The sequence below is a fragment of the Lissotriton vulgaris genome, chromosome 7 (genome assembly GCF_964263255.1).
Source record: "Lissotriton vulgaris chromosome 7, aLisVul1.2, whole genome shotgun sequence".
In the NCBI taxonomy this organism is placed as follows: Eukaryota; Metazoa; Chordata; class Amphibia; order Caudata; family Salamandridae; genus Lissotriton; species Lissotriton vulgaris.
In genome coordinates, this window is record NC_141695.1 from 483,516,470 (window position 1) to 483,535,553 (window position 19,084).

Below are 19,084 nucleotides of genomic sequence, written 5' to 3' on the forward strand. Positions count from 1 at the left end.
ACGTAAAAATTCCCCATGCCTTGCCCCAATTGCCAATATTCTCGTTCACTTTAAAGGCGGCCATTTTCGCGCGCCAAACACTCGGGTGCATGAGATCCTTCTGACCCTTAACATGCTCCACCTCATAATGATCAACAAGCAACGAGAAGATGTTCACATATTCCCCTGCCCAAATTTTTTCCTTAATCGTCAAAGGAACATGTTGACCCAATCTTTCTCTACGAGAGGGTGCTGACTCATCCCTCACAATCGGCAATGGCCGCTTACCTGCACCGGACGCTGCCTCTGCGGTCGCACCCGTCCCTGGTATCCTGTCCACTACTGCAGCCGGCACGGACACCTTGGCTGCCTCCCGTTTCTCACGCAGTTGCTTCATCAGCGCCTGCGCGTCGACAGCCGTGGCGCCCTCGTTACCTTTACCCAACCACGCTGCCAATTGTGCTGCCAGCTCAGGTGGCATATCGTCCTCGGACACGGGGGTGACCACAACGGGTATCGGATTCCCCTCCTCCGGCACGGGAGTTGGTGCCTCGAGCGGGGCACTGGGACCCGGGATGTCTTCTCCCGCTGCTCCCCTCCTGGGCCTCTTGTTTTTCCCTCCCGGGGCTGCTCCCGCCAAAGGACGTTTTGGTCCCCCTTCCTCGTTCTTATCCACCCGCTTCTTTAGTTCGGACATCTCCTTCATGAGAACACGCAGCATCTGTTCAGTAGTCATGCGTTTTCCCGCCTTCTTCGGCATTCTCCAATAGAGTAACTGTAAAACAAACAAGAACGATTACAACGCTCAAAATTGGCTCTTTGTTCCGTCTCGAGCTCTCGTACAGCGAGGAGGTGCAGCTTCAGAGCACAGGAACAAGAGGATGCCTTCAGGTCTTGCGTCTCTTTTTATCCGTCTTCAGGGCGGGCGTAAACCCGCCCCTGCCTGCCCCGAGGGCGTGGCCAGCCGCGCCAGTGTCTAGGCCAGCCCACTCTAGGGCGGGAAAAAGCGCGCCCCGGCTACGCCGCTTCGGGCATACCAGCCGAGACGCGCCTCCCGCCCAAAATGGCTTCCCGGGGGGATCGAGGCACTCTGCCATACGTTCGGGGGGACCGAGTGGTCGCCCCTTTCCATATGGCAAATGCTCTCGCTGGATTCAGAAGACATTTTCCAAATTCTGTGTTTATTTATTTCATCTAATTGTTTTTGGAAGGCATTCATACCACCAAAGAAGCTTCAAATCCCTACCAATAATAGATGTGGGGGTGGTAGTCAAACTGAACAAGGTCATTAGGAGACCAATGTTTGTCAGAAGAGGGAAGTCTTTGGACATTTGTGGAAGGATAAGGCTGATTTCAGATGTCACCAAAGAGAGCAAATAACTATTCAAAACTAACTGTGTATTCCAGCAACTGAAGTACATCCTGGGTCTTGGCACTAACTTCCAAACAACCTTGAAAAACAATAGCAGAATACATGAGCAAAAATGATAAAGATCTTGAGGCATACAAACTACTGAAAACAGGTCAGAGCCCTAACACATTATTAATGGCTAGAAATCATGACCATAGTAATCCACATAACAAGCATTCATTTAGACAACTAATAATAAGATAAATAAAGAATTCAACTTTTCTGTCAGTATCAGCTGATCCCATACAGACCCATATCCACTACTTAACTTTATGGCCATTAACAAATCTACCTCTGAACCACACCAGTTGGAGAGATCATGAATAAATTACTATCACCAGGACAATTTCCAAGTATACTAAAAAACATCAAGTATTAAATCTATCTTGAAGGAGCAAGGACTGTACCGAGAAGACTTTCAAAACTACAGACCCAAACCTAGAGGATCATTGGAAAAGCAGCTCTTTTCCAGATTTTAGAATTATCTTAGACAAACAGTCCCTCTATACCCAATTGGCAGTATTCATACTTGGTAAACAGAGCAAATCAATGCCTATTATAATCTGAGAGGACCTCAAAGGCAATATTGATTCTGCTGCTAGTGCTCTAATAATTTTACAATACATCTTATCTGCTTTTTGTACTATTAGCCACCAAGTACTACCCGAAAGAATAGTACTAAGAAGAATTAAGTCACACCTCACCATTTTTAACATAACCACCCTCACAAAATGTTGATGTCCCCCAAGATTGTACATCTACTCTTCAATATACACCTGATAATCTCTCGGGGCCAATCAAACTCCTCATAATAAAATGTTATATCTGTGCTGATGAAACTCTCATGGGCCCATTAGGATGGCGGGCAGATTGCCCCCCGCCATATTAGGATGGTGGGGGGGACCGCGGCGGACGGTAAGACCGTCCTCAGCTTTTCCACCCGGTCGCCTTGCGACCGGGGCGGAAAAGGCTCAATATGGTGGCGGTGTCTAATAGACATCGCTAGCCATATTAACATGGGCTTTTTCAGATGCGGCATGCGGTCTTCACTTTGGGGGTCCCCTGTGCGCCCCCAGAGTAAAGGAGAGGTGAGGGTGCACACCGGGGGTACCTGCAGTACCCCCCTGCATTTACAAAACCAAAGCAACAGGCACCACGCGCTGCCTGCCGTTTTGTTTATGCAAATGCATATGTGCATTTTTAGCATTGTGGCGGGCGGTGCTGAAAGCACCCTCCGCCACAATGCTAAAAATGCAAGATGCACCCCCCACAGTGGCGGGCACATCCTAATACCCCCCACGAGACCCCTGCACTTATGGCGGGCGGTCCCAATAACCGATAGGATGGCGGGCGGATCCTAATGAGCCCTCAGCATTTTCTCGCAAACACAATACCTGGCCAGAGAAGGGAGCCACACATTTTCCCCTACAAGAAGAAAGTAATGGTGGGGGTCTTTTGGACACAAACGTGTAAATCAAATAGCACAATTCTGTTATTCCACCAATAGTTTCCTGTTTGAGGCAATCTGATCCTTAGAACCTAGCAGGTTAAAACAAGAGGTATTCAACATCTAACAAGAACTACAAACCTTTGCTAAAGTAGGCTTCTTTATAAACAACTTGATTCCGGTACCAAGTAAGAATAGGAATCCCCAAGCACCACCATGAACATACTGGGTAAAGTGTGCTGTGTCTCTTATACTTACAGCTAAATGATGTATTGTGTTCCTAAGGTACTGCCAACATAAAGCATACAATGTGCCCCTTTTACCTATGACTGAGTAATCTGTTGTATCACTGAGGGGCGACCAAGCATGGCCGCCGATCCTTTCCTCATTGCTGTCGCCTAAAGAGGATGAGCATAGATGAAGATGCTAAACCCAGTCCAGGGGCTCACTCTCTCTCCCTTTTTCCTCACTCCCGGCCACCTTCCCCATCTGGACCCATGAGCTTCAGTAGAAAAAAACGGCTTTAGTTTTATATATCCTTTTGAGAGCTCAGTTTCAACCAGTATCAACCAGGTACAGCAATAAACAATGGTAATTATTACGTTGGCAAAAGGGAAATATAACTTACATTCCCATATTTTTTTTATTATCAGCTTGTGATAGAGAAGCCTGGCATCACAAACAGTGCCATAACCTGGAGATTCAAAGGTATACCAGCAATGGTTTTCCTAGGAGAACAACATTAACAGTACCCCAGCTATGCATCTTCAATGCAAACAGAAGGTAAATGTATTTGGATCAGTTGGATATGAAGTAGCACAAAGGGCTGTCTTAAAGAATACAGAAACTAGCATTTTTCCATGGTTTGTCTTTAAGCTGGCCAACACCTAGGGGTTAAATATCTCGAATAAAAGAGAATACAGGACAAAATATAAAGTTACCTATAAGTACATGAGGCTGTGTGGCGTGGGGTAATGTAGATGCTCTTGGGTATCCACATTTTGTACAGAATGACACTAATCCCAGAAGATTCTGCCAAAAAATTGACTGTGATAGGAAGTGAAACATATACGTTCATTGAATGTATTATGAATTTAATATGTGCTAGCTTACATAACAAACAAAATGTAGTTGTGTTCCCTACACTCATTTTTAACTGTAATGAATGACTGACTTATATTTCAATTAAGGACCGTCACATATAAGTGAAAGAACAACTCATATGCTGTTGGGCAGTGACTTAGATAGAAGGGTAGCACAGAAGGCACTCTCCATCATCATAGTACATCAGCACAATTGACTGAATTTTCTGCCATAAATTCCAACCCTACATTAGGCAGGGCTCCAAGATAGAGGAATCACACAATTGCTGAAAAACCCAAGACACTGCAACATGCAATATTCATGCTCCCCTGGTTGTTCCTGTAAAGTGTTTCCTTCAAGGAGAAATGATCCTTCCTACTGGAGTTAATCAGAACAGTGTTTCCAGACACATAGAGTTTCTGACCAGTCGGTATAGGGAATCATTGCATTTTAGAACCTCCAGTAAGGTATAAATAGTAATTTCTAGTCTTTGACATAACACTTAGAAAAACTTTAAATTCTGCAACTACTGACGACGTGTGCAATATCTCTAATTTCTAAGGCAAAGGATGCCATAGATATTATCTTTTTGATGCATTCACATTTTCAAAACATACATACCCCATTGGTACCCACGTGGGAGAGAATGCTTTGAAAATTATTAGAAAATAGGCAAAAGATTAATTAAAAGATTCTTGTCAGATGCACGTTATTCCCTTTGTCCCACCAAAGGGAAATTGGTACAGAAAAGATCATACTTCACAAAAATATAGATATGTCACATATGAAACTGTACAAATCAAGACACACCTCTTTAAAGAACACTACAGGTCAATGCAGTAACAATCCAATAACCAGCTACATCTCCTATCACTAGTTGACTGTGTGCTTGCCTTTGATCTTGTACAGTACTATTTTACCTTTTTAGCTAGGTTTGCACTGTATAAATCCCACATACACACAGGTTTTTCTGCATAGCTGCAGTTAATTAACATTATGAACTTTATTTATATTTAAGGCCCCACACTTGCTCTACTTACGGGCATCCTACATGCTACAGAATATCTCATCCAGTGCCTGAAGAAATACAAGCACATCACTCCCATTCTGATCAAAATCCATTGGCTTCCCTTGCTGGCACATACCATCTTCAAAACCAGCTGCATAATTTAAAGCCTTTCACAACCAGCACCGCCATTTATCTTGCAGACAAGCTCACCATCTTTGGTTGTTCTTGGTAGACCCGCAGCCAGAACACCATCAGTCTGCCGACTAAGAAATGTGAAAAAGAAAGTGCAAGGCAGCAGACTTTCCATCTATGCATTCAGGATCTGTAGCCACAGCCGATATCTATCAGGAATGCCCCAATACTGGTCTAAATTTTGGAAAGTTTTGAAGACTCACCTCTTTAAAGAACAATATATCAGACTGCATTAACTATTAACAAACCACATACGTTTCCTGTCACTCGTTGAATTTATGTTTATCTATGACCCTGTGTAGTGCTCCGCTGCCTTTTGACTCTATTCGTCGCACTTACATGCATACCTCACAGTGTCACCCTAGAAGCCTGACTTCATGCCAGGTCAATTCAGCAATAAGACGATTTATATGAAGGTGAATTGCAATGCACCTTTACGGAGAGATCATATAAGGGTTAATGGTTCAATATATCTGATAAATGGGAATACAAGAGGGAGGGTAAAGGTACTCAGAGGTACACCCAATGTAAAGTAAAGCTCTGATCGGAATACCACTCCCCAAGAAGGCAATCTCAGTGGTAGTGCAATTAAACTGCTTTGGAGTTGGTATTATTTTAAATACACCAAGTACTGCTCTTATTTTTGGTTTTATAAATGACAACAGTCTTTATAAAACTGTTCAACAGCCACTGTTGTCTGTAACATTTGAACATTGGCTATCAAAATGTGTACAGTAATTATGCACTGTCATGAAACACCTTTTGCATGTGCCCTTAGCAGTATTCCTCCGACGGTGCTTTGGTCACCATATTCACTTCTGCAAACATTGAGGCGCTGTTTGTGTTATGTCCATTAACAGGAAGGTCCATCAAGTTGTCTGTAGTGCTGTGGACAGTTCCAATATACATATCCCAAACCTGCTGTGCAGCTGCACGTGCCGGCATCTTGTGTTTACTGTGTAAGGTTCTTTCGAGATTCCTCTTCTTGTGTTTGAATTCTAGAATGGTTTTCGTGTATCTGTTAATTGTAGTCACAGAGGCGGCCATGCAGCAGGTAAAGGATCCCCAGGCAAGGCTGAAAAAGAAAATCTGATGAGAAACGAGAGACTGAACGGCTACACATATGTCATTAGAATATGAGCAAACATATTCTTCTTGCAAAAGCACATATACAAATGAAACTAAAGGTTTCCCGGAAATATATTAAAAATGTAGACATTCTCCTTCGTTTATTACACCGAGGGCCTCTGGAATAAAGCGATCCAGTGACCTCAGCATTTTCCACTTCATTATTTAAGAAAAATTAAAAATCATTGATCAGATTACAAGACGACAAGTACATCATTATAAGATCATCATCTCCGGTAAAGATAATACATCTGTTACTCAGCACATAAAATTAAAATGTAGTGACAGAGGGCCTTATTGTGAAAAATCACAATCATTCACAAAATGTTACCCTTAGTCAATTTGATGTATAGGTCTGCATCGTAAGCAATGGTAAAAAGCGCATCCTTTACCTTGAGCATAAACAGTCGAACGAAGTAAAGTACACTAGTGCTGTGATATAAGCCACAATCCCCCTCGTTTAACAGCTAGTCATTAAAGTGCATAAAGCAGACCCTCAGCTTTTCGCTATTTGCAAAATTATCGCAAGATCAGCTGATGAGTGCAATATTTATCTTTTTGGCCACAAAAAAAGATCTCTGTCAGACAGGAAAAAAATGATGCCATCTGGAGGCACGCAAGTCACTACGTGATGTGGTACAGCTGTATTTGCTGCCTGCTTCCTCCTGCCGATTTAGGAATTACAGAATCGAAAGTACAATTGTGTCCATATTGTACAGGCCGCCTCACAGAACAAAGGGGAAAACAGTGGTATTCAAAGAAAGAAAAGACCGATAGTAACACTTCCCTGGCAAACTCTGTAAAGGGGCGCTAATGTGTTTGGGTATGAATAAAACCAATCTCGCCACTCTGCGGCCAATTTGTCTTATTTGAACATCTTTTGTTCTTTCTTTTGTTTCAATGTCCCGGGGCTGCAAATTGGAAGGTAAAACTGTATGAAAAAGACGACATTTTCGACAATGTTTTTTTTCTTTTTTAAATCCATTTCAAAGGGGAACGAATTAAGGAAATGAGAGGAAAAAGAGGAAAAGCAGTGGTGGCTGGTGTCTTTTCAAAGTGGTAGACTGTAAAAAGTTATTTCCAACTTTCACAGCATGAGCGAGGCAGCCACAGGGTCCCAAGGTCTGTACTGCAAAATGTAAAAGCAGAAATCTTGGGACCAATTCTGGCTTACCCTTGAGTAAAATGTGTGATCCTAGGCACATATTTTATTTCTCCAAGCCTCCCTTTTCTTTTTTATACCATATAAAAGCACCTTAAATACACATGTTCAGGAGCATATGGTTTGTAGAAAGACATGTTATGTTTGATTTAATTGAAATTAACGTTGTGTCATGTTAATGTTCATGTATCATAAGGAGCTAGGCCACATATGTGCCATGTTTCGATACAAAGGTTTGCTGGGATACATGCCTGGGAATATACATTGATAGAATTCCCTGCTTATACTGGTGAGCTGTAGGTTCCACAACAGATAGGATGCATTGAGCACAGGGCATAGCACAGGAGTCTCAGCAGACAAATATTTCAGCTGCAGAAAAAGCCAGCAATATAATTTCTACATTTCATCATAGCTAGAACAACTTTCCTGTATGTTCCCATCATGCTCTACGTCTTGCGCTGCAATGAATTCAGCTCCTTTCTGCTGCACAGCACAGGACCTCCACAGAGCCCTCCCTCGAGCTGCCCATCAGAGCGATCCCTGGACATGAGCCAGCCAGCGGAATGCAGAGCACAATGTGGCAGGAGAAGGGGAGGGCACAGGCTGCGGCCAGGCGGTTGAACACACGTTATCGGCCCCATTTATGCTGAACAGTAAACTGAAGATGTGAATTAGAATTGAAGGCTAGTGTATTGCAGCCCTATCCGATTTCCAAATTTTGTAGCACTCATAATGCAAATGATAAAGTTTCACCTAAACGTTTTAAGCTACTACAGTAATTATGCAAAACCGTTTTAAACTTGAAATATACAGAACACAAAATCAAAAGCATGAAGGGATGATCGTCATCAGTTCAGTTCAATTAGTCTTTATTTCGAATAAAAAAATTCATAAAAGACAACCAAATACATGTATATAAAAACATTTTTCAGACTTACTGGATTGTACATTAGATCCCCCAATACATAAAAAAAAAAAAAAATTTGTACAGCAATATGTAAACATTAAAACTGATAAAAAGGCGGTTTACTGTTTCTTAGCACGAATGAGCCACAGCCAACCCAAAAATTTTGCAATACAAATCACTGATTTAGCAGTGCGTGAGTCTCTTAATTTGAGCAGGGCTGCGTGACTACTTCCACAGTTGAGTGTTTTACAGATTGGTTTCAACCATTTTAGTCTAGGTGATCGATACACAGGACATGCAAAGAATATATGGCCTAGACTTTCTACCTGATCAGGACAAAAGGGGCATTTGTTGCTTTGGTTTATTGCCCACTTCGCAGTAAATGACTTGATCGGCAACGTTCCCACCCGAAACTGGTGGTAAGTTTGCGATCAAGTGTTTTGCATATCAGGTCCCAATAAGGTTCAAGAAATGGGGTTATCTTGTGCTTTAGAAACTGTCCCGTTAGGTTGTTAACAGAGGAGAGAGTGACCAGTACAGATTTTTTAACAGCCCAGTATAGTTCTTTAAATTCCACTTTCGAAGGGAAGCTAGAACTTTCGGGGTGTAGCCATAGCTCTGGGAGGCCCATAGAATATAGTATTTGTTTAACTTCCCGTAGCCATGGAATCTTCTGCGCACCCCACAGTGCTCTAACCTCACCTAATTCTTGGGCAAATAGGCTAAGTTCTTGGGTCGTCCAAAGGCGGCGCCAGAGAGCTACAAGACGGTACTGTGCCATCTCATCCAGCCGTCTACAACCTAAGTCTAAAAGCAATGGTGTAATGGGGGAAGATTGGGGAAGCCCCACTACGTTCCGAAAAAACCTGTTCTGAACACTGATAAGAGCCGACAAACCTTTGTATCCCCAAATATCCGCTCCATACAGGGTAGCCGCATTCACCTTGGCCTCATATATTTTTAACGCGGGTGAAATGCGTTTTGTCAAGGTTTTTTTCTGTTCCTTTAACAGACATCCTGTAAGGCGAACAAATTTAAGGGTTAGCACCTCCAGCTGGGGTTTCCAAGTAAGTTGGTGGTCCAAAGTCACGCCCAAATAAGACATGACTTTAACCTGTTCTATTGGAACACCCTCTAATGTAAATGAACTGGTGATGGGTTTATTTTTGTTAAAGACCATAAATTTGGTTTTATCAGCGTTGATCTGGAGGTCATTTATTGCACAAAATTCAGAAAATCTATTTAAAGCAGCCTGTAGGCCGCTTCGAGTCCGTGAAAGGAGCAGGGTGTCGTCGGCGAATATTAACATGGGATACTTTGACCCCCCCAGGGTAGGAGCATCAGTGTTAGTGTCTTTAAAGAATGCCACCACCCGGTTGATAAACAGGAGAAACAAGGTAGGGGCCAGCACACAACCCTGCCGGACACCACGTTCGACAGGGAAGCTAGCGGTCACCTGTCCCTGTTTGCCCCATCTTACGCGTGCAAAGTTATCCTCATGAAGACGCCTAACCAGATCTAGTAGTTCTGGAGGAAATTCCATGTCTCTCAGGGCGTCCCAAAGTTTAGCCCTGGGAACCAGGTCAAATGCCGACCTAAGGTCGACGAAAGCAGCGTAGATGACACCACCACCCAAAAGAACCACCTGCCAGTAGATCATGGTAAGACGAAACACCTGGTCAAGGGTACTGGTGCCTGATCTGAACCCTGCCTGCATGGGGGAGAGTATGTTGTTTTGCTCCATCCACCCCTGTATTCTAGCTAGGGCCATTCGTGATACCACTTTCTGAATGGTATCGATCAGGCTAATGGGGCGATAATTTTTAGGTAAAGATCGATCCCCTTTCTTAAAGACCGGGATTATCTCAGCCCCTTTCCAGGACTGCGGTATCCTTTCCCCGGCTGCAATGGAATTTGCTAAAGTTGTTATATATGGGACCCACAGATCTAAGTTCAATTTAAAAAGGTCAGCTGGTACAGCATCAATACCTGGTGCTTTCCCAGACTGAATGGAACCTAGTGCATGTTCAGTGTCTGAAATACTAAAAATAAGTTTATCCCCATGCGAGGCTAATATGGTCCCTGTTAGAGGCCCTTCTGCCAACTGGGGGACATTTTGGTTAATAAATTGGGCAGAAAAGAATTTAACCCAATCTGCTGCAGAGACATGGTTTTCAGGGGATAGTGAATCCGTACCCCTACCCCACCTGACTATCTCCCAGAACTTAGTTTGGTTGGAAGTCTCGCATGCATGGAGAAGATCAAGCCAATAGGAGTCATCCCAGTCCCTTTTTGCTTCCCAGATAGTGCGTTTGTAAACCTGTCTCGCTACCCTAATATCTGGAGTATTTCTAGATTTAACCGCAGCAATAAGGATTCCATGGGCTTCTCTGCAATTTTTGTTATACCAGCCTTTGGGTTGCTTTACCTTCTGTTTCCGGCATGGCCTGGTGAGAAGTTCCTTGATAGCCGCAAAACATGCCTCATGAAGGTCAACATTGTGAGACTTAGGCATGTCATTGGGGGAGGGTGCCATCATCTTATCTTTGGTGTGTAGGACCAATTCTTCTATCTGACTGACAAGCTCTGGGTCAGCTATCACTCTAGACCATTTGACCTGTCTTCTGTTGTCACACAAGACGAGGTCAGATGTAAGACAGTCTGATTCCACCTGGAGTGGCCCTAGTCCCGGGACCTTGAGTGATAGTGAGAGAGGATTGTGATCGCTCTCTGGCCTGGTATCTATTGTCATGTCAGTTACTGAGGCCCAAGATTCGATATTAATTAGTATGTAGTCAATGCGACTTGCGCAAGATCCATTGTCAAAGGTTGGCTTCCCCTCCTTATCAGAAATACTGCAACCATTCACTGCTCGGAGTCCCCATTCCAGGCAGAGCCCAAGCCAGTTAAGAGCGGCCTCTGTTCCCCTAACGCCCTTAGTAATTGATAGCGGGGGAATATTCCATGTGGAATCTTCTTCTAAGCCAACATCCTCGGCAAGGTTCAGGATGGGTTCAAATGAGCAGTTCAAGTCACCAGCCACTATTATGAGCTGGTCGCTTTTGTGCTCATTTAGAAGGGCTTCCAGATCATTAACGATCGGTTGTTTTCTACCACCCTGACATCCTCTGGCATAGATATTAATAAGAATTATATCCGTGCAGTTCTCCCTGCTTAAGGATATGCAAAGAAGATCAGGATTCGTCCCCACTATTTCTCTAGCGGTGAATCCCAAGCTGCTTTTTATCCATATGGTGAGACCACCTGAAGCCCGGCCCTTTGTGCCCTGTATTGCCGGTTTATAGAAGTTTAGATAGCCAAGTCTAAATAATGGGGCAACTGACCAGGTTTCCTGGAAAAGGATGATGTTGTGGGATGAGATGTAATCTACCCAATCATCATTTTCCAGGCGACCCCGTAAACCTGCTATATTCCAGGATGCTATTTTGATTTCATTGGCAGGGGTACTAATGCAAGGGGTTACAGGCTTAGCTAAGATTCCTACCTCGGCCGGGAGGGAATTAGGGGCATTAACAAGTGTTATTTCTTGATCTACTGGTAACGTTGGACAAGCCACACTAGAACCTTTCGTGGTGTACGTAGTAGGGTCTGCCATCTTCCTTTTTGGGTTCTCCCCCCCGAGTCAGTCAACCTCCTCTAGGCAACCGAACATATTAGACGTAGGAGCACCCTGCCACCAGGCTTTCTGGCTTGATCACCCATTCCTAAAACCCCTATTCCTGGACTTTTGAATTGATGTCCAAGTCCCACCCGTCCTATGCTGATTTCTAGGGGGGTAAAAGAAAGTGAGAGGTCTGACAACAACTGTATGGTCATCTTCGCAAGGGGCCCTTGAACAGAGGTGCTGTGCAGTGTGAGGGTCAGCAAAGGTCACCACTATGCAGTCGCCCATGATGGATTTGTGGCTCGGTCCGACCCATGGTACTCTTCGCACCATGAGTACACGGCTTCTTTGGTGGCTTGGGAGCTGTCTGTTTGTATTAAGCCAGTGTATTACCTTGTTTTTAATGGACCAGTGGTCCTCTTTTACTAGAGGATCAAGAGTGGGTACACCAGCCAATACAAGGACATAAGGAGTAGCTTCCGGTGGTAAATCGATATAGCCACCACGGAAGTTGGGTCTGCTAGGTTCAAGAGGTGGCTGGGTATTGAGGGATAGCTGGTTGGGTTGCTGATCAGCTAAAGGCACAGGTTTTGGATGTGCAGTATTCTGCTGGGAATGTGAGTCAGCCCCAGCGCGAGAGGCAGTATGCTTTGGTTTGAGTGGCGCTGAGGACTCTTTAGGAGGGCCAGCCCTAACATTTGGGATGGGAATGGTATTATTCCCTATTTTCGTGCGAGGTTTAGGTACAGGTACAGGTTTGGGTCCCAAGGAAGGAGCATCAGATGCATCTGCTTCTAAAGGTTGTGGGGGTAGAACCTCTCCCTGTGAAAATCTAGCTTCCATCTGCTTGAGACTAAGACTGGCCAGTGTAACGATTGTCCTGTCCATCTCAAGCAGATGGTTTTCCATTCTGGAAAGTTTGAGTTCCAAGGGGGCAAGTAACTTCTTGAGTGTATCCCAAACAGTTTGTACAAATTCCTCATCACCCCTCTTGTCCCACTCAACCCCACTCAATCTTCCCTCCCTTGCCCCATCTTTACTCGAGCCAAGAAGACATTCTACCTGTTGAACATTCACAGCTCCCTCCAAAACATGGGCAGCAGCACTAGCAGGCAACTCTTTGCAGGTTTTATAATTTGGTTCCCCAGGGGCTGAGGCTCCTAATTGGCGTCGGCAATTAAAAAACTGGGCTCTCGCAATTTTGGCCTTTTTACGGGCGAATGCAGACCTAGCCAGGCTTTTCTTTTGCTGAAGCGCCATTTTTTTAGCATTTTTATTAGCCTTTGTAACAGCCCTAGGCGATTTGCTCTTTACCTGTGAGCTAGCACCAACCACAAGGTTGGGTGGCGCAACTTCCTCCAGAGGATTTGGTGGAAGATCCTCCACTTGGTCGCATGGAGGCAGGGATGGGCAGTGGTGTATTTCTGCCAGTGTGAGCAAGGGACGGGGGCCTGCTGTGCGCTCAGGGGTAAGTGCTAAAGCAAAGTTGCCTAGTGAGGATTTCTTCGAGGAAGCAATGTTTAAGGACAATTTACGAGCAGCATCAAGTTCCAGGGAGACCCTGTGTTACATTTTGTTAATTTCGGCGTCAATGGCCAGATTGGTCTTTGTTAAAAAGTCATCCAGGCTCCCACTCGGTCTACTGAGTCCCCTAGCAGTTTTGCTGCGTGTGGCTCGTGTACACATAATGAACGGTGGGGAGCTAAATCACAGATAAGAAAACGCTAACTCGCATGAAAAGGACAGCCGTGCAGCCAAGGGACGTGGCCCAGCCTAGACCTCTTTGACCTCGAACGGCCTCAAACGGCCCGCTCTTTGCCCGGTCTTCGCCCCGGCCTTAGCCCCGCGTGCGCGTTGCTGTCTCAGTTTATCAATGTGAGGGGCAGGTTAAGGGGGCGGGAAGAGGACCAGCTGCGGCCGATCAGCGCCGCTCAGCACGCTGGTCCTCGCAGTCCCGCCTCAGGCCTTCGTGTGTGGATGGGCAGGTCCTGAGGGCTCGTTGGTGCTCCAATGCACGATAATCCAGGTGGCAAAAGTCCCCAACAGTGTCTTACGCCTGCGAGCGGCTCCCGCGGAGCGGGGGCCGCGAGGCGTGGTGTGGCGTAGCGGCCGGAGAACAGGCGGGCAAACCGGGACAGTAGCAGCACTCCCAGCAAGGTTAGGAGAGAACACCCAGGCAGCTCGCAATCCGTGAAGGCTTTAACAGATGGAGGGGGTCGGGAAGAGGACCAGCTGCGGCCGATCAGCGCCGCTCAGCACGCTGGTCCTCGCAGTCCCGCCTCAGGCCTTCGTGTGTGGATGGGCAGGTCCTGAGGGCTCGTTGGTGCTCCAATGCACGATAATCCAGGTGGCAAAAGTCCCCAACAGTGTCTTACGCCTGCGAGCGGCTCCCGCGGAGCGGGGCTCGCGAGGCGTGGTGTGGCGTAGCGGCCGGAGAACAGGCGGGCAAACTGGGACAGTAGCAGCACTCCCAGCAAAGTTAGGAGAGAACACCCAGGCAGCTCGCAATCCGTGAAGGCTTTAACAGATGGAGGGGGCGGGAAGAGGACCAGCTGCGGCCGATCAGCGCCGCTCAGCACGCTGGTCCTCGCAGTCCCGCCTCAGGCCTTCGTGTGTGGATGGGCAGGTCCTGAGGGCTCGTTGGTGCTCCAATGCACGATAATCCAGGTGGCAAAAGTCCCCAACAGTGTCTTACGCCTGCGAGCGGCTCCCGCGGAGCGGGGGCCGCGAGGCGTGGTGTGGCGTAGCGGCCGGAGATCAGGCGGGCAAACCGGGACAGTAGCAGCACTCCCAGCAAGGTTAGGAGAGAACACCCAGGCAGCTCGCAATCCGTGAAGGCTTTAACAGATGGAGGGGGCGGGAAGAGGACCAGCTGCGGCCGCTCAGCGCCGCTCAGCACGCTGGTCCTCACAGTCCCGCCTCAGGCCTTCGTGTGTGGATGGGCAGGTCCTGAGGGCTCGTTGGTGCTCCAATGCACGATAATCCAGGTGGCAAAAGTCCCCAACAGTGTCTTACGCCTGCGAGCGGCCCCCGCGGAGCGGGGGCCGCGAGGCGTGGTGTGGCGTAGCGGCCGGAGAACAGGCGGGCAAACCGGGACAGTAGCAGCACTCCCAGCATCGTTTATTCATTACTGCTGTGATTCTTTGTGAGTAGATTCCTAGACCTCTAATGCTGTAGTCGAGGTTGCTTTGTTCCGAAGGGCTAGTGCCAACGTAGCTCTTGTGATATTTTTTCTAATAAATAGAATGAGAGCTGTGCCGGAATTGGATGGACAAACCAACACAGAGCCCCAGTTAACCCCTTCGGTGCTCATGACGGAGCGGTACCGTCATGAGCCACGGTGGGCGTGTGCTCATGACGGAACCTCTCCTTCATGGCACCCACCCTTCAGGGAAGCGCTGGTGCTCCCCCTATGGGCAGCCCATCTAGCCCCCACAAAGGTGGATAGCATGGCAGCGGAAGAGTTTCCGCTGCCACCCCGACTCACCCCAGGCAATCCCATGACATCAGCGCCCATATGGCGCGCCAACGTTATCAGGAGCAGCCAGACGCACTGGAAGCCATTTGCTTCTGGGGGGGCAGAAAACAGCAACAATCACGGAATGCAGTGATTGTTTTTTTGTTTTTGTTAATGGAAGCGACCCGTTGGGCATGGGAGTAAAATTTACCAATACATTTTCTGCACCCCGGGGAAAGATCGGCCGGGTTTTTTGGCCTTTCTGCCCCCAGGGTGTGGCAGAAAAACCCGCTAGAGCCAGGGAATATTTAAATTAGGATTGGGGGTGATCCCTTGGGCAAAAATCGCACCTCATTTTTTTGGGACAGTTGTGGCTGTTTTCTGCTTCCCCTGGGGGCAGTTTGACCCATTGTTTAGGCCAATCTGCCACCAGCAGATTGGTCAGCCCTATGTAAAGACCCAGCTACCCACTTGCACCAGGGATGTACATATATATATGTTTCAGCGTGGCCCTTTGGGTAACTGTTGCACCAATGGGATGGGGCATTAGTTATTATTTACTATTGGCTGTTTTTCTGTCCCCCTTGGTGGTAGATTGGCCATTTGAGCAGTGACATAGGGTGTTGTATTGTTAATTGTTTTATTTCTTGTGAATTGCAATTGTAATGTGTTACTTCTCCTTTTTATTTTAGTTTGAGGCTTTTGACTGATGTTCCAGGTTGCGGTTTAGTCACTGGTGGTTCTGCAGTGTGTGTAGCTGCATGTGTTTGGTAAGAAAACATTTTTTGTACTATTTACTTTAAATTAGTTTCATTTCCCTGCATGGATGTATTTTTGTAAATGGTGTAATAATAGCTGAATGTTTAGCTTCTGTTTTATTCAGTGTGGAACACATTTTGCATTTGGGCTTGATGGGTATTTTGTTGCTTGTAATTGGTTTTCTTTTTATCTTTCTAGTGGGATATTGTTGTTTTTTGCAGTGCCTCTGCAGAGTAGGTGCTGGTGAGTGTAGCTGTCTCTTGCAAGTGGATCATATCGTTTTTGAGTATATAGATCCTTTGATAAAGGCACCCATTTTTGTACTTATTTATTTTACGCAGTGTTGGTTGTTGTTGACTTGTGTGCAGTCTCCTTTCTTAGTAAGGATAATGACTATCCATAGGATTACTGCTCAGCAGGTTGTTGGTATGCTTTTTGAGTCTTCCTCTGACCATGGTTCAGAGACTGGCTCTGCATCTGAGGCAGAGGAGAGAGTGGAAGATTCAGGCAGTTAGTTTTCTGTTTACGAGGAATCATCAGATGATATAGCTACTCTCAGAGTGGATGAAGCTACTCTTAGTGTGGATGAAGGGCCTGTTTTAGAGGAGGACATTGAGGTGTCGATAGTGCAGCAAGAGGCATCTGGGCAGCAGCCTGGGGCTGCAAGGCTTCCCATTGGAAGTGCTGACCTCTGGGTTGCCACAGGCATGGTGCAGCCAGCATTGACAGACTTTACTTGTGTTCTAGGGTGTAGTGTGAACATTGAAAACTTTTTGCCGATGATTTTGTTTCAGTTGTTTACGGACGATGTAGATCGATTTTCTGAGATCTATGCTCCAGGGAAAGAAACAGCAGTGCATGAGTCTTTGGTCTTGTTCAAGGGCCACTTGGTTTTTAGGCAAACATTCCTAGTAAGAGAGCACGCTATGGAATTAAGATGTATATGCTGTGTGAAAGTAGTACTGGATATGTCTCTAATTTCAGGGTGTACACTTGTAAGGATTCCAGGATTAACCCCCCTGATTGGTTTGGAGTGACTGAGAAAATTGTGTGGGAACTTGGTAGAGGACTTTGTAACAAAGATCACCATTCATATGTACATAACTACTACACTGGTGTGCAGTTGTTCTGGTACTTGGCCAAAGTGGACACTGTTGCTTGTGGCACAATCTGCTCTAACCATAAAGGTTTCCCAAAAGAACTTGTTTGTCAAAAGCTTGTGCAGGGACAGTGCAGTGCAGTGCGTAGTGAGGAACTTCAAATAGTGACGTTTTCAGACAGGAGAGATGTTTACATGCTGACTTCCATCCATGATGAAAGCACTTCACCTGTGACTGTTTGTGGTCAGGTTGCTGAAGCGAGCAAACCTGTGTGCATTTTAGACTACAATAGGCACATGGGTGGTGTTGATATAGAAGATCAGAGGTTGGAACCGTATACTGCGCTTCGTATGGATTACATTTGGTATAAGAAGTTGGCTATCCATCTTTTCCACTTGTCAACCTTTAATACTATTGTTGTATTCAAGGATTGTTGTCCTGAGTCAACAATGACACTTGCTAAGTTGCAGGAGTCTGTAATAGGCATCCTTGTTGTAGTGGAACAGGCAAGTGTTCCTAGAGTTGGAGTGGTGGAGGATGTGGCTAGAGTGAAAGATTGCCACTTTTCTGATCACATTCCTCCCACGCCCTCAAAAGAGGAGTAGGAGATGTAGATTCTGCTGGCGAAGAGTTATGTAATGCCCTGAGTGTCCTTCTAACCCTGTGCTGTGTATGCCTGATTGCTTTAGACTCACCCACTTGCATGTCATGAACTCATGCATAAATGTCTATAGTACTAGTTTAACTATTGACTGTACCCTTTTTTGTCTCTTTCTCTAGTCCCAGGGAGGGCTTCAATGAAGGGTTGATCCTGCAACACAAGCCAGGTCGTATACCCAGTTCCTTAATTATTGAGGAATCTAATAGCAAACTATGAGCACTTTTGGTCCTGATGAATTGCCCTGTTGGGCATGAAACATGTCGACCGCACTTGGACTGAGGGTTGAATGAGGCTTGATTACCCTAACCATCACGCCTCAGTACCCCTCACCTTTTCACGTATTTTAATGAGGCAGTGAGCCATGTTATTAAAGGTTCCCCTATTGGACTCTACTAACCTGTTTTAACCTCACTCACGCTCACCTTTGCACTTTCTAGGTCCCTCACACACATGCACCCACTGGCAAAAGGAATAAAAGATCTCCGCTAAAGTGCAGCACTTTGTGCTGCCCGACGGGCATTGCACCGCCAGCCTGCCGTTGGAGCAGGATGCCAATGATGATACTGGACATTCATCGGGTGGGAGGACAACAGCCATCAAACCTTTGGTATGTGTAAGGCACCCTAAATTCCGATAAGGGATTACTTTACTCCCTGCTTTATCACACCCTGCAAGAGAGAGGCTCCTTCATGTTATTTTAGTTAATCCCGGTGGGGAACTTTGTACCAATTTTGTTGACTGCTTTAGAATGTACCACAAGCAAAATAATTTTGGCAAAGTGAACTGTCTGGTCTGCATTGTTTTATATTTTTTGTTTAGTTTCAAGGTTGGAATTTGTGCAATGTATTTAGTTTCAGATTTTGTGTTAGTAGATTTGTATCTATTTACACTTTGTTTGTGTATTCTTTTTTGAATAAAAAAATCCCTAAATGTGATGGTGGTATGTGTAGGCTGCCGCTTGGCTGGAGGTGTGCGTGGACTGGTGTTTGGCTGGCGGTATGTGAGTAGTGACCTGCTGCTGGTCACTACACACACTGCTACTTAAACGGCAGTCCACACAATCTATCAGCTGGTGTGGTTGCTGTGTCAGGAATGTGGGCGTGTGAAAGTGATGGGCCCTTGAATGGCGCTGTCTGCTGGTGTGAGTCTTGTAATGTGATGGGC

General features: G+C 45.9%; 1 protein-coding gene across 1 annotated transcript in view; it reads right to left on the bottom strand.

Annotated features, from left to right (window-relative positions):
- Positions 1-5,895: 5,895 nt before the first annotated feature.
- The window catches only part of LOC147701920 (germ cell-specific gene 1-like protein), a 111,354-nt gene continuing 98,165 nt past the window's right edge, over positions 5,896-19,084 (bottom strand). Inside the window, exon 5 of the mRNA XM_086928725.1 lies at positions 5,896-6,196. Coding sequence (XP_086784851.1) covers positions 5,896-6,196 — 301 coding nt within the window. The remainder of the gene's footprint in view (positions 6,197-19,084) is intronic.